This window comes from Cygnus olor, chromosome 21 (assembly GCF_009769625.2).
Source record: "Cygnus olor isolate bCygOlo1 chromosome 21, bCygOlo1.pri.v2, whole genome shotgun sequence".
NCBI lineage: Eukaryota > Metazoa > Chordata > Aves > Anseriformes > Anatidae > Cygnus > Cygnus olor.
Genome location: NC_049189.1, coordinates 1,736,144 through 1,759,556, shown reverse-complemented (window position 1 = coordinate 1,759,556; position 23,413 = coordinate 1,736,144). Strand labels below are relative to the sequence as shown.

The following is a 23,413-nucleotide window of genomic DNA, read 5'->3' as shown; positions in this document are numbered from 1 at the left end:
GTAAAATGAAAGACATACGTAGTTCTAGAAGAATTAAGACTGTAAGCACTTCATTCTAGTGAGACATTCTCTAAAAATTGAAATACTGTAATTATATAGCAAATACTTCATTCAAAGTCATAAGCCTTTTTGACCACATAGAATTTTCTATCCATGCGTTTTTGAGGAGAAATATATAGGACAGGCTGTAGTAAGACAGAAGCAGGAGACTGAAAATAGTGTGGAAAATTGGTTTCCTCAAACTAGAGATATAAAGAAATAGGATTTAATGGACATCTACACTATTGCAGGCAGCTGTGCTGGGATTTTGGCTTGAATATTCATCTTCAATTTAAGCCAGTTACTTCCACATTGTTTACAAGAGCAAAGCTGTAGAGGAAATAGACTTCTTCAAGGCCCGAGTTCACTGAGGGAAAGCTGGCTCACAGCTGATTACTATCAGAATAAAAACAGTATGGATAAATGGGGAGCCTGAGAGTAAATACACCTTTAGGTCTCAGATGGTTTGGATCAGCAGGCTGTAGGAGCACGCTACTGAGGCTGAAGGACTGACTGGTCATAGTTTTACTGTGCCACAACATGGAGGTAAGCGGAAGCTGTATAACTAGGAGACAGTCTTTTCTGATAAGGCTAGAGGACTAAACAACGGGTGCTTCGGGTGTTTCTACCTTTAGAAATTATCTAAATCTTTCCTTTTGACTGTGGTTTTATCCCGTCCTGCAAAAAAGATACAGTTACTGTCTGCTCAAGAAAGACACAGATATTTCTCTTACAGTATTTGACAGTACTTAACAGTAGAAGCTCTTGGTGCCCTGGAAATTCAGATAAACGCTACATAACAGAAATGACCGGGCTCCTCGCCTGTTTGAGGTGCTCAGAGTTCAGCAAAGACTGCTGTATCTCTAGGCTTAACCTGGACTTCTGGCCATCTGCAGGGATTGGGGAGTACGTGGAGCCAGACAGGTTCATTAAGTCTTATAGCTGAGGATCTTGTCTGCTAAGAACAAGAGAAGTCAGGCTAGTGACTCTCCAAAGTATCTCAGACCTAATATCACGTTAAGCTGAGGCAGCTTTCTTTAGTCTATTATACTCCTTAGCAAAATTATTTCTGTACCATCTGTACAGAAAACAAACTGGAAAGCTGCCCTTGTGTTTATCAGGAATGTGGAAACATGAGTAGAAACAGCCCAGAATACGCTATGAGCACTCTGGTTGCTGAAGCTGGCACTCACATAGTAGCAGTTACTGTCTCAGGCTTTCAAACATAAGGCTGTTCCAATTACAGTATATGAACTATGCCTGCCAAGTGTGTGTGTGTGGTGGGGAGTTGAATATTCATCAACAAAACAACATTTTGAAAAGAACAGCCTGTCTATCTTGCTCAGAATTTCCTCAAAGGCAGAGGCAGGTTTACCTCTAGACGGCTGACTTGCACTGTTGTGGTGCAATAATTGGTTAATTAGTTTCATACGGCTGTGTAAAATTGTTGTAAACCTACCTATCTGGTTCCGATTCGGGGAATAGAAAGCATTGACCACTGCAGCCCCGATTATCCATCTAAAAATAAATGTTGCATACAAAGTTAGTCATCAATTATAAACACTCTTCTTACTGATTAATCTTATTCAAAAATGCAGACTGCAGATAAGGAAAGGATTGAGGTAGGGAAGAAGGCTGCCACTGCATACAGTTGTCAAGAAATAATTATACGAGGAAATACCTGATCTCTCACTCATTGGCATCTTTCACTCAAAAGAATAACAAGTTAAAGTGAGAAATGCATTTGCTCTTGAATGTTGAACAGCTACACTGGGGTGAAGTGTAGTGGCTGTTTACCAGGTCACTTTAACACTATATGAGTTTAAGAGGAAATGAGAAGTATTGCATTAAAAAGAAAATTAGTATCTAGATGACGTTTTAAGCAGCAGAAGGCAGATACTCCAAATTAGAAGTTAAGACCAAACTTATCTGTTGAAAAACCTTAATTAAAACTGAACAATCACTCTCATTGCATATCTGACTCCAGATTTGCAAATGTTTGCATTTGGAGTCCAATATTTTATAGATAATGAGTACTAACTTTAAGTAATTCTTGTTTGAAGTAAGCTGCTCCTGGAAAATATTCCCAATAGCTTGACAACTTTTTTATTCTTTGTATTTCTTCCCTTCTGTCCATCCCTCCATCTCTTCTATCTGACATACACTTGTAGTCAGCCTGTTTTACTGAACAATGCAGTAACAGTTGGATCCATGAGCTCATGAAAAGTCTTTAGCAGTGTCAGCCTCAGACATTCCTCCTTCCACATCTTTCATCCCTATAGCTTCTTGTGGTGTCAATAGTTGCTGTATTTACCATTATCTTGATGTAACTACTTCTGGGCTGCTCTGAAAATGAAATCTAACTATAAGCAATGACTTACTAGCTGATCATTACATTTAAGAAACTAGCATCAACATTGTCAGTTATACACACTCCTTTGGTTTAATTGAACGGTGAGCTGGAGTGTAAGTAGTTTTGTCTCCTTGGGAAAACCTTTCAAGACTCTTGGTTGATGTCACTAGAAAACTGTAGGTCATTGGGTAAAGAAGTGCAAATTATTGGTATTTTGTATATTGCCAGAGAGGCAAAGAAGGCCCAATGCGTTAATTGTTGAAAAGGCTCCCACAAATGTGTCTTCAACAATACTTAGAATGAGCAGGGGTATGGGGAATTCTTGCTGAAGGGCTATCAACAGTCTCTGCCTGCAAAAGGCAGCAGTGATCTGTAACACAGTTTGTGGATGAAGAAAATCAGTCCTCTGCAAGAATTCTTGCTATGAAGAGCCCCAGGATTGATGCAATCAAGTAATGAGGAAGCATTAAAAAAAGCTCCATTTAGCTGACTGATCAGAAAACCTCCTTGGTGAATTATTCATCAGTAATTCACTTCTAAGTGTCTGTGTTGTGTACTCTTGTTTTGAGTTATAAACTACCTCATAGGAAGAGCGATAGGAAAAGTATTAATAGACTTTGCGATGATTAACTTGACCTGGGCTTCCCTTTGGAGAGTCTTTTGTTTGCTTATTAATAACAAATAACTGTTGTTTTACGTTTGGTCAAGATGTGTTGTTTCCTTTTCCCTTCCAGCATCACACAGGCTGGAAGCCCACTAGTGAACAACACATCAAGTTGGTATTAGCTTCCTTACTTCAGCCTTCCATTACAATTGTCTCTGTCACTAATGCATTTGGCAGCAGCTTTGCCAAGTAACTGTATTGGAGCTGTGTAGCTCAGGAAGCCAAATGGACTATTAAAAGTTCAGATTGGTTAGCTCATAGTGCTGGAAATTGGGTCATACTCTGGTGCATTTGTTGCTGCAAATAATATATCTTATATATAATAATTTATAAACATGCTACTTATATTTGATTTTTTTGAGATGAGCACCGGTCTGAGGATTTGTCTAAGACTAGAGAACTATGAGGTAACAGCCAGGGTAATATAGGCACGAGACCTGAGATTTACTTGGATGCCTTCATGAGTCAAAGAAGGAATCACAAAGCAGCCAAGCCTGTACTTATGACAGGAAGTATCTGAAAAACACACTTTTACCTTACTAAGTGTAGTGTGAAGTTATCAGCTTGGAAGTAGGCGTTAACTGGATCTGGTGTTCAACTTCCTTAAGACTGAGCATATTTCCAACAGAATTCTGGCCAGAATACTTCAAGCTTCTTTTTCCTCTAATTATTTATTTTGGAGATTCCAACACTACTGATCTCCTCTCCTCCTTGCTGAGTCACCAGAAAGATCTGTCACTGCTTTTGTGTTAAGTAGCTTTAATCCTTCATCAAGTTGCTTTGCATTCAGATTCATTAGTGAGATTCCAAGAGAACTGAATGAACTCCTACTACAAGAAGCAATGAACTACTTGTTTAATTCCAGGAAATAACTTATAAGATCTCAAATATAAGCATTTTCACTTATCCACAGCATATGACTAAAACATGGTAACTGTTATTCCAGGACTTAAGATTGTGTATGTAGTATGTAGTCTTGAAACTTACATATCTTGGTCAACTCTCTCTCGAAGTTTTCTCAAGCTCTTTTGGGCTCCAGCTCTCAGATTTTCTAGGATGTTTTCAAAGTAACTGTGCTCACTGAAGTTTAGCTGAAGAAACAGATCTCCGTATCAGTAAACTGTGCTGAATGAGGAATTCCTTGTGCCAATGAATGTATCTTCTAAAATGTTTTGAATGCAAGTTATCGCTTAACTGCATGCAAAGAGCTAACAATTACAAAATGCTCAACACAATCAATGCTTTCTAGCCACTTGGAAATAAGTTGCATAGGTACAAGTACATCAAATGGTGAGAAAATAAGTGTAGGCTTTTATATTGAGGTACTTACTGAGGTATGTACGGCATACTTACATTGGCATATTCCTGATCTAGTTTTTCATTGTGATCTTCCAAAATATAATCCGGGTAGCCAATCTGTTCTTTAATTGCCATTGCCTAGAAGAAAAGAGTTTACTTTTTCCTCATTTGATTCAAATTCATTTTTGCATTGCCCCCATGTGTGTAAGAATTTGGATGCAAATGGCTGAAGACAGTCTTCAGATACATCCTTTTGCCTAATGAGGTGTTTTTTTAAAATGTGAAACAAAGCCTCCCGCTCCTCCAGCCACTGTAGTAGACTTGCAGACCCTATAGCACTATCTGGCAGGGATTGAGCTTAACCCTCACCTAGTGCCTCTTTCTTGGTATTGCAACAGCGCTGACAGTCTTAAAATCAATGAAAAGTTTCCTTTGGGGTCTGCATTGTATTCAGTTGTCACTGTAGCTGATGCATTGGGTGTTATCTTCTCTCCTTACTTATAATGTGGTTCACAAGACTTGTTAAAGGAAACAAAATGTATGTGAACTAATAAATGATTAAAAAGAAAGGGACAATGTAATAGGATAATGGATAACAGGATAGTGAACAGTAAAGTTTTCTCCTCTCATTTGCAGAGGAACTGGGAATAGTGATGCAACAAAATTCCAAAGATTTCATATTCATGAAGGGATACTGAAGTTTCTTGTTTTCTCTGACCTTCTCACGAGCTTTCTCTTTAGATGCCTCATCCATCCACTGTAACTCATCTAATGTCTCAATGAACACTTCACGAATCTTATCTATTAAATCTCGGACCTAAAAGAGGCAGTAAAAAAAAAAAAAGAATTATTTACATCCTATTTTTCCGAGCCACAGCAAAGGTGATGAAAGACTTCCTACTGAAGGCTGACTTCTCCCAAATTCTGTGTTCTAAATTCTGATACTTTGCATTTAAAAGAGCATTACAGTTGAGTTCTTACGTTTTCTAATTTTTGGCTGATGGATCGCTTTACCAGATAAACCAAACTGGGAGATCAGATGGAGGGGAATGGTCACTGGGGGGTACAATAGTACAAAGGGTAAAACTACATACCATCCTCTTGCTCTCACCAGCAAATGTCTCCCTGACATACATTGCTCCCACTGCATTCTCCATGTTGTTGTTGACATAACTCACACATTCCCTCCAGCGGGCTTCTTCCAGTGTTGTCCCATAAAGTGCCTAGAATGTAAAACACCACAGGATCAATTCTGCCTACACATCTTTTATTCAAAATCCTCTGCCAAATTGCTGCCTAATGAGGAGGCTAACCTGAGACAAAGGTTTCTATCGTGATTGTTCTCAGATTTTTGTGTTTTATGATACTACAATGTCTTTGTGTTGGCAAAGACTGTACTTGGTGACTGGGGGACTCTCTGCCAGTACTATGCTCTACAGTCTCTTTAGGAAGAGAGGAAATACCTTCCTGTAGTTTGCCCGTGCGTCCTTGAAACGCCGACTCAAGCTGCTGACTCGATCGATTATGAGTCGCCAAATGAGGTAGTTCTGGATGGTGCTGTGCAGGGAAAGCAAAGCTGAAGTTAATCTCTTGTAAAAAGTAACAAAGTTCCCCTCTGACTGTGTGCACTAAATTTTGATGAGAAAGTTAGTGATTCCCAGTCATCAGTTTCATAGCATCTACAAGTGACTGTTCTTATTTAACAGGCTGGCTAACTCTAGAAGCATCCAGACTGAGCACTGTGCTCTCTGGTCTGTTCAGGTATTTATTTTTCTTCTCTCCCTGCCCCATTCTCCCAACAAGAGTGTAACAAGCTAAAGCCCATGTCATATTTCTTCCCATTTAAACCCTCTCCCAAGCACATGAGCCAATGAGACACCTAGTACTGCAGTACTTTGGGACCCTTGGACCTTAGACGACACTTCTCATATTTCACAGTGAAGCCCTCTGAATCTTCTAAGAGCAGCTCTGGCAGAACTAGCAAGTGGGCCCAATAATCTGTTTCCACAATGTTTCTGTCACTGTTGTCTTGGGTATTTCCATTTCTTTTTACCTTGCTGAGTACTTTGAGATAATTGCCTTCAGCTCTTGTAGGTAGGGCACGCCATATACAACCACCTCTTCTTCGGGGTCAACCTGAACACTTACTGAAGACATGACACCTTGGATGAAGAAGGTCCAGTTAAATTCCTAGGCAGAGAGAAAGACATACTCGTGCCAGGTGTTTACGTGCCTTAGTAACTGTCTAGAGTTTCTACAGTCCATGGTATGGAATGTTCTAGTGTTGGCAGTAGAGCTAACAAAATCACAAGGAAGGGTTTGCTGAATATACAGATCCTTGTTTCCTGCTCCAGCAATGCTGAGGTCCAGTTGCTGTTAGTAAATTTTTCTAGTAGATAGTCTAGGTTTAACCTTATTTTGACTGATTGTTTGGGGCTTGATCATGTTGTTGTTATTTTTTTTCCAGAACTCGGTTCGGAATGTCTGAACCAAAGATGCAGTTCACTTTTGTATATGAAGGACTTTGAGGCACTTGTTTTTATCTTTACACCAAGTAGGTAATAATCATTATTAATCTAGAGACAGAAAATACAGCAAATACTTCAGTTGTAGTGTTGATCAGGAGAAAATGCTTTTTAAGACTCTGAAGACAACATTAAGAATGGAAATAATTTTATACTTGTTGCATCACTCTGACAAATTCACAAAGCTATTTCCAGTTTACATAGTAATAATAGGAGGCTGAAAGTTGTAGACTGCCTGTTAAACACTTACGTTCAATGCAAACTTATCCTGTAGTTCTTTTAATGTCATTTTGTTGTATAACAAGGTTACATCGTGCCTTTCTTCTGCTGGGGTAGTTGCCTGAAGACAATCACAAGATTATTACTAGAATCAACTGACAGAAGTGTCAATGGTTGAAGTCACATGTATGCGTGTGCATATAGACACACTTAAATAGTACTGAGAATAAAAACAAATTTCTTTTGGAAATGAATGCTTCTACACTTCAGTACAGCAACTCAGGCCCCTCTAAATAATGCGTCATTAGTATGGACAACCAAGCTTTTATGAGTCTACAACACCAAGGAAGATAGCTCTGGGGTTATCTTAGTGCATGCTTAGCTGGACATAGATTATCCTGCTTTAGGAGATTTCCAAAAATAAGTATGGTTAGGGTTAGAGCAGGCAGAATAGCAGTGTCTACAATGGATGGAATTATACACAGAGGCTCTGATTTCTGGGCTGCTCACAGCACAAAGTTTCTTGCCCCCTCCTTTTCCTCTTGGCCATGAGTTCTGTGCTGTGTCAAGCTGCTACAAAAAACGGTGAGACACTTCTGCCTCACCCCAACCCAAACATCCTGAGAACTTCTTGATTTCTGTACTCACGTTTGCAATCTCTGTTTCAAGCTCCATAACCTTTGCCATTTCCTCCTGGACAAACAAATCATCTTTAGATACGTTCTTGTCTTCTCGGATCATTTTAGCAATAGTGATCATGAACTGCAGGTAAGCTTCTCTGACCTGCAAGAAATAGTTTTGTGTATAGAGTCATAAAGAAGAGGTTTGCTGTCTGTTGTTCCTCATTCAGCAAACAATTATTTCAGCTTTACACAGTCTGCTGTGGAAGAAGTTTGGCCCAGTGGCCACAGCCTCTGCCATGGTCTCCAAAGCAACCCTCTACACCCATTTTTTCTTTAATGTAATGGATACTACTGCAATACCTAGGACCTTAATTCCCCCTGGAATACCTTGCAGTGCAGTTGAGTCTCAAAACACATAAAAGCAGCACTTTTTGCTTCCCTGTATGCTGTAACTCTAGAGTTTGAGGTTAGAATTTCTACCTGAGCAAGAAGAAAGCCCTGTGCTTTGAGTCACAGTATGGGAATTAGTGATCCCTAACTAGACAAAGCACTAGGTAAAGGTAAACACAGAAGATTTAAGTTCTCTGGAAGTTATACTGTAAATTCTCTAAACTCTGGTTTTACTGCCTGAAAGAAAAGCTTTCTCAGATGGTTCCCAGTGATACCTTTACTTTATTTGTAATAGGAAGGTCTGGCTGTGAGTTATTTCTCGGAGTGGTCCCAATAAAGATATTTGACTGCTGAGTACGTATCTTTGATAGAGGAAAGCTTAACATTACCTATTATTCTTGCATACTTTTCTTCCTACATAGACCTTGGAAACCAGATAAATAACTGTTGTGAAATTGAGTCTGGGCACTTACATGATAATGGCTTGTGTTTTTAGGCTGAATGCTGAGGCCTTAATCAGGCTGGACTCCCACAGGCCTCAGTAGGAGTCTTGCCAAAAGATGCTGGACTAAGCAGAGAGGGAGTTTGGGTCATCAGTTTGGTTCATTGTTTGTGGGAAGTGAGCTGTTAAATAGCAAATAAAAAGGGGTTGTCTCTCTTCCTTATTCATAAAAATTAAAAATACAGCCATAGTCCTTCTTTATAGCCTCAAATTAAAACTTCTTTAAATATTGTGTTTTCTTTTGCTAAATTAAGATTATCAGTGTATTATACCTGTTTTTCTACCCCAAGTTGTTTCAAGTCTTAATTTTGTGTAGTGATGCATAAATATTCTTCTTTTCTAATGTAACTGTTACTACATAGGTGAAACCTGTAGAACAGAATGCTAGTTTCAAAAGCTACCAGTGAACTTCACAGCAGCCCTCTATAGTTCCCAACACAACCGTGTGGGAATTGTATGTTTTGTATTACAAGACAGATTAACAGAAGTTGATGGTTTATAAAGCTGGCCAGAAGGTGTGGAAAAACAACCCCATGAAAACTTCACAGGGCTGTGTTTTAGACTATATTATATATGGAAATATATTCCAGTACAATGAAGTCAGAAGAAAACTACTCAAACTGATTTTGTTTATCTGTCTTTTGAGCCACTAGCCAGAGCCTGAAATGCTGATTATTTTTTTCTCTGTATTCCCTTCCATTCATGTTAAGAAAACTAGTTTGATGTTAGGTTGCAAATCCTTTCTGCAAGTATGACATAACTGACAAAATAAAAAGTACTGAAGCAGTATTTTCAGCTTGGAAACATAAACTGAGTGTTTGCCACAGCTTACTAAGTTCTTACAGAACCTCCCACTTTCACCCTGAGCACCAACAGGGAAGAGTAGCTAGAATTTAGTCTCTCACAACTTTAATGTAATTTTGGGGAATGGTGGGAGGGAGGGGAGGAAGTAAGTGGCAGCAGATTCTTGCCAGATAAGTATCCATTAATATTGCTGTTGCTGTAAAAAAAAAAAAAAAAAAAAAACTGTTTTTTTCCTCAATGAACATGTGAACTTTTGAATATTTTGGTGTTGAATAACAGTCATTTTGTGGCATTGTATGCTCGAATATGGGAGAATTGTCACACTAGATCATATTTATACTCCACTTTCTAGTACCTTCTTTAATAGTAGCCAGAACCAGCGGTTTTAGAAGATACAAGCACTAAAATGTGGACCTATCTTCCAAAATTAGAGACTTTAAAGTTATAAAACAAATTGTATTTCGTTCACACAGACCAGAAGAAGGCTACATGAGTTAGCCAGTTCTGGGGAGGCTTGGTGTTTATGTAATTGTTCAGTACTTTTGTAAACTTAATGGAACTTTGGCATAAGTAGAAAAAAAGTAGCAGTGAATGTCAGTCTGTTGCAAGACATGAAGATTCATATATTTGAGTTTTCTGAAATATGGGAATAATTAATGCTATTACTTTAGTAGCATATAGTAAATAAATCACAAAGAGTACTTGCCTTTTGATAGTTGCCTCCATTAAAGTAGTAATCTCTTGATGGCATTCCTAAACTAGGTTGGTCAATCTGAAAGAAATCATACATTTCTTTAGTTAGGGATGAACTGGAACTGGTGCTGTCCTTGAAAGACGACATGAAATGCTGCACATGTCATACAATGTTGGAATAGCCAACAATATGCTTCTACCAAACAGTAAAGAACTTCAGTTTTCTAGAAACTGGGGTGGGATGGAAGAGCCAACTTCTGTCTCTGAATTTCTAAATGACAACAGGATGGATACTTGACAAGGGTTATTAAGCAAAATCTTTAAGTAGTCATTGATATATAAGAATAAGTTTAAACAACTTAGAAAAGAAGCTGCTTGACTTGGGGGCTAGAATTCATGCGTAAGAATACTCAAATGAGTTCTGAAATAATATTTATGTATCTACCTTAAAAACATGGTTTCCTGCTTTATATTAAACCTCATAATCATTTTGCAAGTCACAAGCATTTTCAATTCTTAAGTGTTGTAAATCAGCAAAGGTCCATTGACTTAGCTGAAACAAAAGCAAATTATGGTACCACAAAATGTTTCCCAATATAACTTTGAGACGTATCAGCCACTTGAGGGTACAGAACCACTGCATAAATTTTGTCAGTTGAGTGTATGACTTATGGAAAGCTAATCTGTATGTATTATAATTCTGCTGTACATAAATAATTCCCTGAAATATTTTTCTTACATAAATAATGTGTCTGCTGGAATCCCGGTCATCATTCCATACAAACATGTCAATGAGGACACGTTTGTTAAATCTGGAGTTCATTATGGAGAGTTTCTCTTCCATGCTCCAGCCCGGTTCTGTGACATGAAAGGGAAAATGTACATTATTTATCAATATATTAGGACTGATAAAATTGTAGAGTCTGCAAGACTACTGCTGAAATTGTTTAGAAACAGACTAGACATCAAGTGAGAATATTTGCACAGGACATCCCTACAGTGGCTAGGAATAGCTAGACAGTGTTCTCACTGGTCCTACCTATCTTGATGATATTAATCAGCAGCTCATTAATTTATATATTGCAATATATGCATAATATAAATCACCATGACCTTGAATAATTAGGGTGTTATGCTTCAAACTCTAATTAGTATGCAACTATTAGAACACATTGGTTATATAGCTTTTTTGTTTTCAGTTTTCATGTTGGTCCTCTAGGTTTCCTAACCGTGCCTTAAAATGTCCAGTGTTCATGAATGAGATCTTACAATATGGGTATTTTAATTTAAAGTACTTTACAGATCACTGCATGCCAAATGTGTATGCATTGCATCCTACATTTTAATCTTTTCTTTGTGAGCAAAAGTCAGGGTATCAAGGACAGGCTGTCACCTTAGTGCAGTATCTAATTCAGACTTGGTGCTACTGAACTCTTTTGGGCTCAGCATTACCTTTGGTGTCGTTCCAGTCTGCAGAAGCCACTGGCCAATCTCCAACCATTGTTAAGACCTCTAGCAGAGGCAATGAATCTCGCTGCTCTATAAGACCTGAGACAGGAAAAACAAATACTGCGTTGTTTTGGAGAGCCGTGGGAGGAGGGACGGAGAAAGGACTATTACCTATTTTTCTTCTACCAGTTCAAATCTGAAACTGAATCTGTCATAGTAGAAAATAAGAGATACCAAAAATCTGTTTTCTATATTAGTCTTCATAAAAGTAGCAGAAATATGTACAGATTCTAATTGAATGGCTTTGGAAAGAATGAAATAAGATGCACTTGTGCACTCAGAAGGAAAGGCTTTGCACATGAGAAGTTGGTAACCAGCATCTGTGCAACGTACGAAGGCGTCCGTATTTGAATGAAGATTAACTATCCAGGCAAAGACACTGGACTTTTCCTCCAGTTGTATGTTTGGTATTGAACAGGAGAACAGAAGAAAAAGGGACTCACTCTCATTCATGCATGACTTGTAAAGTATCTTAGCTTTCTGAAATGCTTCTCTGTCCCCTTGATCTGAAGTCTCCAACACACCTGTGGAAGGAACCACTGCAGTAAGATTTTTGCCCTGGAGAACTTTGATCTTTTCATAGAAATCACTGAGAATTCAGGGCTATGATAAATATCTGTTACCTTAGGCTTCGATTGGTATTAAACTAGAGTGCTCTTTAAAGGAGCTACTAAAGGAAAAAAGTGTCAGGAAGAAGGACATGCACACAGCTTGTCCATCTCCCTTTGAAGTTAGTACCAAATCATCTATGGCCATTTTTTTAATGGGAACAGCATGTTATCACAAAATGGATGTAGTCAGAGACAGATTAAAGGACTAGAGGGGAAAAAATCACAATCAACGCTTCTCTCCATAGTGTACTGTAAACAATATCTGAAGTGAAACACAAGGGTAGAGAAGGCTCACTCCTACCTTTTAAGATGATCTCCAGCTCGTCTCTCAAGATGTCAAAAATGCTGTATCTGGAGCTAGTTTCTGGGATAACGTGCCGGTTCAGCCAGCCCCCACAAGCATACTGATAGAAATCCTTGCAAGGGTCAGCTGTGGTGTCCATATTCTGAAGTATTCTAGCAGCTAGGTATCAAAATAAGAGAGCTGAGTTCCACAGACTGCTCAGTAATCTCTGGGACTACCAAAGATTGGCAGAAAGGCATCTTTCTTACGCTGCTTATCATGGATAAGACTTATGCTCATGTATTATGACTCAAAGGAACCTATTCTCTATTTAAAAATGCAAAGAAGCATCTGATGGCAGACATCTGCACTGCAATTATAGTGCTTTACAGAAGGAGCCTCTGAATGACAGACTGATAATTCTCCTACAGCACAGTGCCTTACAACAGGCATGTAGAGCCTGAAGCCCTACGTAAGGTCTCTACCTATGAAGCCAGTCTTTCCAGGGGATAACTGAACATCTGTATTGTGGTCTTACCTCTCTTGATTGTATATAATGGAGGTATATCAGTAGATGCTCAAGATAATAAGGTGAAGAGCCCCATGTGTACAATACACTCCCTTTCAGAGAGAATTAGATCTAAGGGAATTTTTGATACATCATAGATACAGGCTATGTTGGTAAAGCCACATCTTTGTGGCCAGAGAACTGTTGACCACAATGGAAATCTTGCTGTACTACTACCTTATAAATGATATTAAGTGATGATGAAGCATACAATGGAAAAAGAACAATAGTTGTGTTCCTTCTGCCCCTACCTTCCCAGCCTTTACACATGGAACTGTTTGAGGACACTGTACTCACTGCCTTTGACAGAAAGAGTTTCATTCCTTTTAAACTCCTCTGGTCTTAAAGCCTGCACTACTGTTTATTCAGATTGGGTAGAATTAACAATTTGTAGAACACCACTTCTGCAAGAGTTATTCACAGTACCGATCATTACCTGCTGTAACACATCCAGGTGTGGTACATATGTTGCCTGAATTGGTGCCATAGTGAGTGCCTGGAGGAAGAGGAATAAGAAAGCAGACACAATTAGTTGGAAATCGTTACCGATGTCATTCACCAGCAGCCCAACCTTAATGCCAGGTCTGTTTAGTTTTAGAGCAAGTGAACATTACGTGTCAGCAAAAGATATCAACTGTAAAGACATCTCTTAGTGAAGCCCTTCAGTGAAGATCCCCAAAAACCTATGCACTGCTAATGTCAGTGAGCAGGAACTGGAGCAGTGCCTAGCTCTCGCTGCTTGCTGCTCTGTAATAAATGTACTGCTATGAGTCTTATGGCAGTGATACAGAGCATCTTGATGTGAAAACAAAAACCTGACACCCTGACTTTCCAACAAAATTTGCCATGTTTTAAAACTTTTTTTTATCTTTGCACTAGGTTGTTTGCAGAAAAGTTACTCAAATTCCTTCCAAGGAAAACAAGTGTTTTACATGAGAGCAAACAAGACTACAGTAATTCAGATAGAAATAAAACAGTAGGGAAGAAAAGAGGGCTTTGAAGTTCATCAGTGGAAGCAACATAAAAAGCACCCACTGTGATCGGGAATGTAATATTCAGGGTTCAGCTGAGTGCTGTCGTGCTGCGTGGGAGTAGATCTGCATTAGAATAACTGCATGCCTTATAATAGTTTAGTGTCTACCAATCTGAACATGGGATGAGCAAAATATGTGTAACAATATGAAGCTTCACATGGAGGGGTTTAGCACTTTGGTACCAGATGAGGCAAGCACAATTTCTGGAGTTTCCTAAACTCTCTCATAAAATATATATTTAAAAGCCCAGGGTACTTCCAGGGGGAAGGATATCTCTAGGGAAAAGCTAGTAGTTCAAAGCCATTCTGAAATTCTCCTAGAGGAGAAATACTACTGGGCAAGGTGGGAAGGAGAACTGCATTGAGTATGCTGTATTTCTTCCATTGTTTCTCAAGGATGGGATAGGACAGGACTCAGCTGAAGCCTGTTTTCAATTGAAGTTTCTCCCTTTAATATAGCCTCACAATGTCTAACTTCAGTTTCTGGAATCCAGCTGCTTTCAGCAAGATTCTAACTCCCCTCATTCAAGAAGCTCTTGTGATTGTGAAAATGTAATTGAGATACATAAGCAGGGAAGCCAAATCTGGTTTTGAAGCCTTGGTTACGCACACAGAGCTCTGAAACTCGGCCATGAAAACAGATAATTAGAAATGGCTGGTGAGGGGCTCTCAGCTTACTTCTAAAAGTGGTTCCTTTGTTGTTCTATCAATTGTCTCTTATGCCTTGCTACCATTCCTGACAAAGAACCAAGTCAGTCTGACTCTGAGATATGACCAACACTGCACTGTTTTCATCCACAAGATATTTGTGGAGCCTTTGCTCACTTGGCTCTGGCAATTGCACCTCTCGAACCTCAAATAACTAGAAACAAATGTAAAACGCACCTCCTGACACCTCATTTTCTCAACATGCTTTGTTTGAGAGAACCACAAGCAACAAACCTTTTGGTTGACAAAACCACAAGCAACCAACTGCTCAAGTTTTCAGTATAAATATAGGCATCAGGAGTTGGACTCGATGATCCTCGTGGGTCCCTTCCAACTCAGAGATTCTATGATTCTATGATTTCTCTACGTATTTTTCTGGTTAAACATTAGTGCAAAGTTGAGCCATGACAGAGCCCCCTGTTCCCATGATGACAAAGCCTGCTGCGAGCACAGAGGTGGGAAGGGCAGATTGCAGGTTCATGTTCTACAGAGCCTAGAAGCTGTAACAAAAGGAGCAGCTGGAAGGATTTAAAGAGCTGGGATAGGAAACTTCTGAACAGAAAATTCTACCAGTGGGGTGTGAACTCATGTTTGATGCTAATTTAAGGCATGAAGACAGTGATTTGTAGCAGAGGAAAATCAGTACGCTGAGCTCTGAATCCCATGTTCCCTCCGCTGCACAGGAAGTACACGTATCACTGGAAGGGCTTGTGGGGAATCAACGCTCAGCTCTTCTATCAAACCTTAACTCCCATTTGGCTTTCCTCCAGCCAACTCTGTCTAGGATCTAATTTCTTACAACTTCTTAAAAAAATTAATCATTCCAATTTACCACTTTTTTTCTTCTGAGATGCCCTTCGTTGGGCATTCCTTCTAAAACAATCCAAGAGGGAAGTCAGATGAACATAAATGGGACAAAGATTTCAGCACTGCAACTGCTCTGTACAGTACCAGGTTCTTCAATGGCTGACAGAATTCAGCGTTACCCTTGCCCTTGCTTCATGAAGTCACGCTCGTGCCCTGTAAATAGTCTTCTTTTTGGCAGAGAAGAGCCAGAGATCCTGCTGCAGACTGAAGGCATTCCTCACCTCCAGGCTGGTAGAGCACCATCGGAGAACTGATAAGGGAGGGTAAGCTTTAACAGAGCTAAATAAAAGGAACTTAGCTGCGGGGCTGCTCCAGAAAGAAGAAAATAAGGGGGAAAATAAGCACTCCAGACAACTTCAGAGGCCAACTGCTAACCAGAAAAATGTCAAAGCTGGGGCATGCTTCAGACCCCACTGAATTCACTGTGAAGAATCCCATTATCTTAACGTGACTTTACAGGAAGCCACAGAGCAGCACTACATTTAGTGGTAAGCAGCAGGCTATAAAAATAATTTCTGAGACCTGTAGAGCACTGTAGTTCTTTTCAGCAGTTCATCTTCTGAGTGATGACTTTAAAAAAAAAAAAAAAAAAAGTTACTTTTTGCTGCCTTATTGAAGTTTCTTTCTAGACAACCAAACCCAAGCAAATAATTCTCTGAAGCCTCTGAAGCGTACAGTCTGTGTTTAGTGGTTTGCCACTGTGCTTTCTGAGGACCACAGATGGCTGGGGATGGCACACATTGAAATAATTTAGATCCACAGTTGTCATCAGGCAGTCGAGCGTGAGCTTTACCTTTCAGCACCTTATCTCTTCCTAACAGTTCTCACCTGCGGAAGCGCTGTCAGCACCACAGACTGCCTTTGTTGCTATATAACAGCACATTGTTTGCAACAAATAATGTCATTGTCAAATTTAGCTTCTGTTTCTCTGAAAGCATCATCTGTGCCACACGTCGGTGTCTTCAGATGGGCTCCATAACCCAGATGTTTTTTCTCTCTAATCTTCTCATGACTTTTTTTTTTACCTACACTCTATCTGTAGGCATAGCTGAGGCAAATTTAGGTGGGGATCAGTAGGCTGAAAAATTGCCCACTTTCGCAGCTGTGTGTGGCCTGTCACTCCTTAGTGGAATTGAGTCTTGCCACCCAAATGTCATTTCCTCATGACTTTTGTGTTAGCTACTATAAATTCTCCATCTCCTTGACTAGATGACTCACTAATGAACATCCATGGAGCCAAAGAATGACGACGCATCAGTCTAGGAGATGAGCCAGATCTCAGCCTTTCCTTGCTGTGCTAGCATTGAGTTTAGATGTTGCTCCTAGTCAGCAGGCTCTTGCAAACCCACTACTTAAATGCACATTAATTCCATTCACAGCATAGGAAATGCAGGGGCATAGTATGGTCTTCTGAAATCCACTCCCAGAACAAGATGCTCCTTACTCCAAGGACTGCACTTCTTTGTTTGTAAACTGCCTAGGAGGTGTGTGAGTAGGCCCACTAGCTCCATGACAGCCTGTATAATAAATGTGAATAGCGAAAACCTGTAGGGATGCAAACACACAAACAAAAGATCTGCAAACCTTACCTGAGAAACCCTACAAGCTTGGCAGCCAGAAAGTGAATAAAATATCAATTAAACTGATAATATATTTGAGTGGTTGGGACTGGCAATTAGGTGAGAATGCAAGTTGTTTGGAGAAGTCACTGACTATGACTTGACGACTTGACGTGCCAGCTACAATAAATGTTGAAATGTTCTTCAAAATGTAACCTCTACAACAAGTGATGAGATTTGGAGGTTGGTAAATATTTGTGGAACATAGCTGAGAGAGAGCTGTGAAAAGGCTGCAAAGATGTGTGGGTGGTGATGGGAAGATGTAATTGAGAGCATGCTGTAGTCAGATTCAAAAATGAATGACTTCACTTCTGTCTGCCTGCCTTCTATGTTCACCCAAATATTACTCTGCTATTCTTACTATACTTTTAGCTTATTTAGACAAGATTTTATGAGTGTGAAAACTACTTGGGATGTCAAAAATCCCCAAAGAGCTTCTAGAACTATATAACAACTGCTGTGTGAGCTTCAGTGTGGCTTTTTTTTTTTTTGGTCTGGGTATATAGATAAAATCACAGTCAATATTCACGTGTATTACATGTACTATTGCTTTAGCCAGAGGCTCGTTTCATGCACCACAATGCTTTTCTGCAGGATACATACAAGAAGAACAAAAATAAGCTCCCTGAACCAAAGCCTAATAAATACATTCATGTATTTAAAAAGAAAAGACAGATAATCCTCTTAATTTTCCATTAGCTAAATAGAATTATTTTTTAAAAGCCTGTCTGGGTAGTGTTAGTCTGATAAAGGATGTAAAAAGATGAAACAAAGAGCTCTGAACTGAATAGGCTTTTAGTAAACAAACCACTATCCCATACAGATTTAAGAATTCATATTTGAGTGAAATTAGTAAAAATAATAATTAAAAAATAATAAGGGTAGTACTCCTGGTTCTATCACAAGAATACTGTTCAGCTGCATTTTTTTCTGTTGCAGTGTAGGATTTATTCTCATGTTATCCAGCTCTGAGCAATACATACTTTTCACTTGGTAAGTCAACGACAGACTCTTTGACTGGGCATGGATGCGGGCCTAGATATCAAAACAGAACCAAGTGGAGTATTTGGGCAAAACTTCTCAAGAAACAAAAACTGTTCCTGTCCTGCATTTGAACTTTCACTGGTTGCACTGAAGAGCTCTTGCTTCATCTGAAAGCTCATGCAGACTGAAGCTCCTGCTGCCCAGATTGCCCAGATCCTACCTGTCACTTACATAAAGCTGATTGCTGCTCCGGGGTATGACGGCGTCTTGGCATCTCCTATTGTAGTAGGTCGACTGTGTATACTTAAACTCCACTTAAGACAGGGAGAAACCTACTCTAGGTCAGTGCTGAAAACGCTCATTGAGAGCAGGAGAAAAGAGCAGGGAGTAGCTGCACAGAGCACAGGACAAGCAGCATATCAGCTCTGCTATCATTTTGCACTCACGTTCTGCTCAGGAATGTCTGGATCTGGGAAACATTTGGAATGAAAGCTTAATTGCTGATGCACGCCTGCAAAATATTTAGGTTTTGGAATTCCTTTTCCCCAAACAAGCTTGCCTTCTTTTCCCTCCATAGTTCACGCTAGCTTTGTGTGCACAGACTCTTTGCATGGATCCTGATGTGAGACTGACGTTTGGGCAAATATTAATAATGCCTAAATTCTGATTTGCCTAAACCCAAGAAGCAACATGTACAGCAGACTTCTCAAATCTTTTATACACCCAAGCAACAAAATTCTTCATAACCCAATGTTCTGATACAGAAATTCCTACTCTGGGGAGTTTCTTTCCTACCCAGCTCTGGGTAGTTTTGTTTTTTTCCTGTCTCCTGAGGTAACAGAATATGACCAACTTAGTGCTGAGTATTATGAATACCAAATACTCAGGGATCTCATCTAGCACTGGAACAAATGCTGGTAACATTCAATTGCTGGCAGTGAAGGAGTAAACAATAAGGCTTTTCTCATGAATTATTACTCAGCAATGCACAGTGTTGATGTATTTACAAATACTGAAGAAAGCAGTTCACTGCAGGCGGGGGATGCAGAGACAATGTAAGGAGAAAACAGTGCCTTGCTTTAGTTTTGCTATTCATGATTAGGAGGTTTTTGTCCCTAGCAGCTTAACAAAGCTCTGAAACCAAGAGGCATTGACGGAATTGATAAACACGAGGCAGGTGCTGCTACCAATCCTGGTTACTGCTTCACAGAATTTTTAAACAGGACTTTGCATGTGGTGTGCTAGTAGAAAAACTTGGTTTTGGGAGTAAGCATGCTCTGCAATTAATATATTGAGGTAAAGCACATCAAAGTAACATGCTTCTTTGTCAGATTCCTGGCAAGTCATTCTCATGAAAGTCACTGAACCACATCCCATCTAGGGCTCAAACTGCCTGATGTAATATTAAAAAGTCTCTCTCTCTCCAGCAGTACCCTGACTCTTTAAAAAGCTCTCACATTGTACTATAAAATATGGAAATGTCAAGACACATAAATGTACACTTCCCCTCTAAAAATAGTGCAACTATTTTGACCTTTGTCAAAATAATGTTAAACTCAATAAAATGCACAGAATTGCTTAAAAACAACATCTTACTTCACATAATTAAATAATCAAATAAAATCAAATATAATCCTCTCTCTGCATGAGCTTGGAACAAGGCAGAGATGGTGAAGTCCCTCACAGAGGTTAGCTCACCTTCTTCCTGCATTTTTGTTTTCATTTAGCTCTGCAGAAAAGACTTATGTTGCTTGCAGGGGAAAGAAACAAATTATTCATAGGTTACTTACCTCTGCTGCTGGCATACAGGATTACCAGGGTGACCACAGAACAAGTCATGAGGAGCAGCAAGACAGCCAGACCAATTGCCACAAAGCGCCAGGATTTCTTTCCAGGTTTTGTTGATTTTTCCACAATATCCATCTGACTTTCTGATTTCCCCATTATTGTAACTCTAAATTGAGGAGGGGAGGGTAAGAAAGAATTAACAGCACAGCTAAATGAAAATGGGGTAAATGCATGTCAAATCAGGGAGAAAAAGGAAGCAGAATAAAAGCAAGGATAGGTAAAGAAAACTTCCAAATTATTACATGTATTTGTCCATTTGATTGTCCACAGATTTGCCAACCTCATTCTCCATTTTCCGTGCCTACCAGATTGCCTGCACTCAGGATGTGCTGCTGGGGGCTGCCCGGGGCTACGCTACCCCAGACTCAGCGGTGCAGTGTCATAACTTCAGAAGCCTGCTTTGGGAAGCGTGGAAAAGTCTCATGACTAGGTTGGGTAACTCCTTTCTCCCAAAAGGGGGGAAGGAGGGGAAAAACTGCCTCCTTCCACTCCCCACTTCAGAAAGTATCTTGCTGCTTCAAAGAATTTTCCTCTCTTCCTCCGTGGATGTGAGTAGCTCTGCTGGGCTCTGTTTGCAGCAGTAGAATCCAAACAGAAATCCTTCCAGGTGTGAGTGTCTTTGAGCCGTGTCTGCTCTGTCCTTAGCAGAGACGAAGGGTTTGGGAAGCAGAAGGCTCTGAGAACACTTGTCGGCTCCCAGGCTTGCAGGAGCTTCTGACCTCCGGCTTCTCGGTCTTCTCAGAGCCATGCCCAAACTTCTGAGCTCAGCTGTTTGCAGTTCCCAGCTTCAGGCAAATGCTCCTGAGCAGCAGGGGGAGGAGGGCTTGCATCACACAAGCAGGCTGAGGGCTCCGCGCTTGGAGCGGCAGGCAGCACAAGCAACACCCTCTGCTGTAGCTGCTGCTAAATTTCCTCTAGCTTTCCCGAAATCTGCCACCAGGTTATTTGGCTGCTGGGCTCGGAGGAGGAATGAGAAGTTAGAGAGGTGCAAACCTATTGAAAGCTTCTGGCTCCGAGAGTGCTGGCAGCTTTTCAGTGTAATACAGGGAAACAGCTTCTAGTTTGAAACAGGTTGATTTATAGCGAGGTGCGGGCTAGGCACAGAACTTCTCTTATGCTGCTCCTTGGAAATCTATGTAACAGCTGGATAAGACAGTAAAAGGGTGGTTATGTGATTTCCCTTGGGTTTTATGTTACACTTTTCCAGAACTGAATGGAGGAAGAAGCAGGTTCTTTTTTACTACATTTTTTTTTCCCCCTTGGGCCTGCCAAAGTTAGTGCTACCCAAATGAAGGTTGGTACCTCTTGACCGGAGGGGTGTGCGTTGAGAAGGAAGGAGGAAGTGCTGAGGGCAGAGCAGGGATTTCTTTGAGGCAGTCCTGTTTGCTGGGAATGTACAAGCGAAATGTTCCAAGAATAAGAGCACAGACCTGTCTCCCTGAATGGGGTAGGAAACAATGAATGCCAGTTTCTCCTGCCAGGGGTCTAAGCCTCCTCTTCTAGTCAGTGCTCTGCCTTAAAACCTGTCTGAGAATGTGCCTTTCTTTCAGAGTCAAGTTATCTTATGCTTCTGTCAAGTGTGAAGGCAGCTATTCTCATCCCTCCATCTGAAGAGGAGTCTAAGAACACAAGGATCTGGGAAGAAAAAAAAAATAAAACATTGCACTTGCAGATCCTGGGTGGCCATATGTGAAAAGGAGCTACAGAAGGGAAGGTTGCTTAGAAGAACAGAGCTAGAAATTTAATTGTGACTTAAGTGATCTCTTATTTCTGTTTGAAGGGGGTTCCACATCCAGTAAAAGATTAGTTTCTTGTGTATGTGAATCTTCCATCTCCTTACTGTGTAGTTTTACTGTTATCATGAGATGCTCTGGCCTTGAGGAAGGTCTGGGTAGTTGAGGTCCGTAACACTGCAGTAGACAAGCGCCTCACAGATTCAACGTAGTTATTTTTGTAACGCGGCAATACTATACCAAAGGGCATTATTTTGCCCGTTTGACAGATGGAGAATCAAGATGCCAAGAATAAGATCTCCATGCCTACTGCTTTCTGTGCACGCCTATCATAAGCACGGTGATTAACGTGGTGTCTGAGGCTGGGAATGCTGTGGGGGATTCAGACTGCCTGCTATTTGGGTGCAGACGCTAGCTCCCCATATAATCAAGGGACAGAGGAATTACAAAGACCCAAGAAACAGCTCTAACGAATGATTTGATCAAGGCCAAAAGTGACTTAATTGAGGTTATGCGTGAGCCCCAAAGGCACAGATCCCTTCGGTCACTAGATAATTCATAGATTCCATTGAAAAATATTGCCCTAGTCATAAACAAAACCCTGCAGTTCCTTTTTATTTTATTTTTGGATGAAGTGGGAACTATATCAAAAATCTTTTCCTGTATCTCTACTGGCTTCGCTTGAGCTGAGAAAAAGGTATCCTGTTTCCAATAGGAAATACAAGGAACTTTGGGTGTAGCAGATGGCACTGGCTTTCGTTTCCTAAAGGTTATCTTAGGCCAATCCGAACTTTAGATTGGGAAGTCAACAGTGACAAGTATTTTCTATTTCTCTTACTTGTGCAGCTTAGCTCTGAAACTACTTAGTATTTGTATGGAAAATGCTTCCATTATCAGTCTTCAGGCAGGTACCAGGCTGGATGAGGCCCTGGGCAACCTGATCTAGTGGGTGCCATCCCTGGTTTAGGTAGCTCTGAGCCTTCTAACTTTTGGGTTAGAGAATGTGAAAAAAGGGAGGAAATTGATTAGTAAGTTTAGAATAAGACCTGAGAGAATGTGATAAATTATTTTTTAATGTTCTTCTATAGTAAGTCTGCACCTGGGTAAGCAATAGCAGTACGCTACCCCAAGCAGTCATCCAGAAGTTGCCAGTTGTTGCAGAGATGTAAAGGAGGTATCTGACTATTGGTATCATTTTCCTATTGGGAAAAGTGGTTTCTACCTTCTTATGATTCAAATTTGCACTAATTTGGCAAACACAGCTTATACTTTAAGTGTCTTAGGTATATACACACTGTATTTTCCAGGCAAGTATAACCAAGTCAGCTGGAAGCCCTAAGACTGCTTGGCAGGGAGTGAGAGCCAGCAGAGGCTGTGAATACAACGGAAAGGCTCACAGGCTTAGGAGCAATCATTGCAACGAACGAGCACCCCTCCATTGCATGCTTTCAGATAATTAAATTATACAGGCCAATAAAAATCACGTGCTGAACCTAAAAGTGAAATTGATTGTTGTTCTTAAGATATCAGTGAAATAAC

At 40.2% G+C, this 23,413-nt stretch overlaps 1 protein-coding gene and 1 long non-coding RNA gene across 3 annotated transcripts in view; one reads left to right on the top strand and one right to left on the bottom strand.

The window, feature by feature from the left end:
- Nucleotides 1-21,216, bottom strand: part of MMEL1 (membrane metalloendopeptidase like 1) — a 28,535-nt gene extending 7,319 nt beyond the window's left edge. The window contains exons 1-17 of one of the 2 annotated variants that reach the window (XM_040534014.1): nt 20,447-21,216; nt 20,084-20,247; nt 13,519-13,578; nt 12,533-12,694; nt 12,064-12,144; nt 11,564-11,659; nt 10,851-10,969; nt 10,125-10,190; nt 7,748-7,882; nt 7,131-7,220; nt 6,409-6,545; nt 5,819-5,912; nt 5,450-5,578; nt 5,074-5,172; nt 4,410-4,493; nt 4,044-4,147; nt 1,499-1,557 (exon numbers count right to left, since the gene is read on the bottom strand). In XM_040534014.1, the coding sequence (XP_040389948.1) occupies nt 1,499-1,557; nt 4,044-4,147; nt 4,410-4,493; nt 5,074-5,172; nt 5,450-5,578; nt 5,819-5,912; nt 6,409-6,545; nt 7,131-7,220; nt 7,748-7,882; nt 10,125-10,190; nt 10,851-10,969; nt 11,564-11,659; nt 12,064-12,144; nt 12,533-12,694; nt 13,519-13,578; nt 20,084-20,237 (1,669 nt within the window). In that variant the 5' untranslated portion in view covers nt 20,238-20,247; nt 20,447-21,216. Of the gene's footprint in view, nt 1-1,498; nt 1,558-4,043; nt 4,148-4,409; nt 4,494-5,073; nt 5,173-5,449; nt 5,579-5,818; nt 5,913-6,408; nt 6,546-7,130; nt 7,221-7,747; nt 7,883-10,124; nt 10,191-10,850; nt 10,970-11,563; nt 11,660-12,063; nt 12,145-12,532; nt 12,695-13,518; nt 13,579-20,083; nt 20,248-20,383 lie in introns of both variants that reach the window. The other variant, XM_040534013.1, reaches the window with a different exon arrangement.
- On the top strand, nt 334-6,401 carry LOC121058463. Its single transcript, XR_005814203.1, has 3 exons — nt 334-585; nt 6,062-6,116; nt 6,215-6,401. It is a non-coding gene; the product is annotated as an uncharacterized LOC121058463 (long non-coding RNA).
- Nucleotides 21,217-23,413: the final 2,197 nt, after the last annotated feature.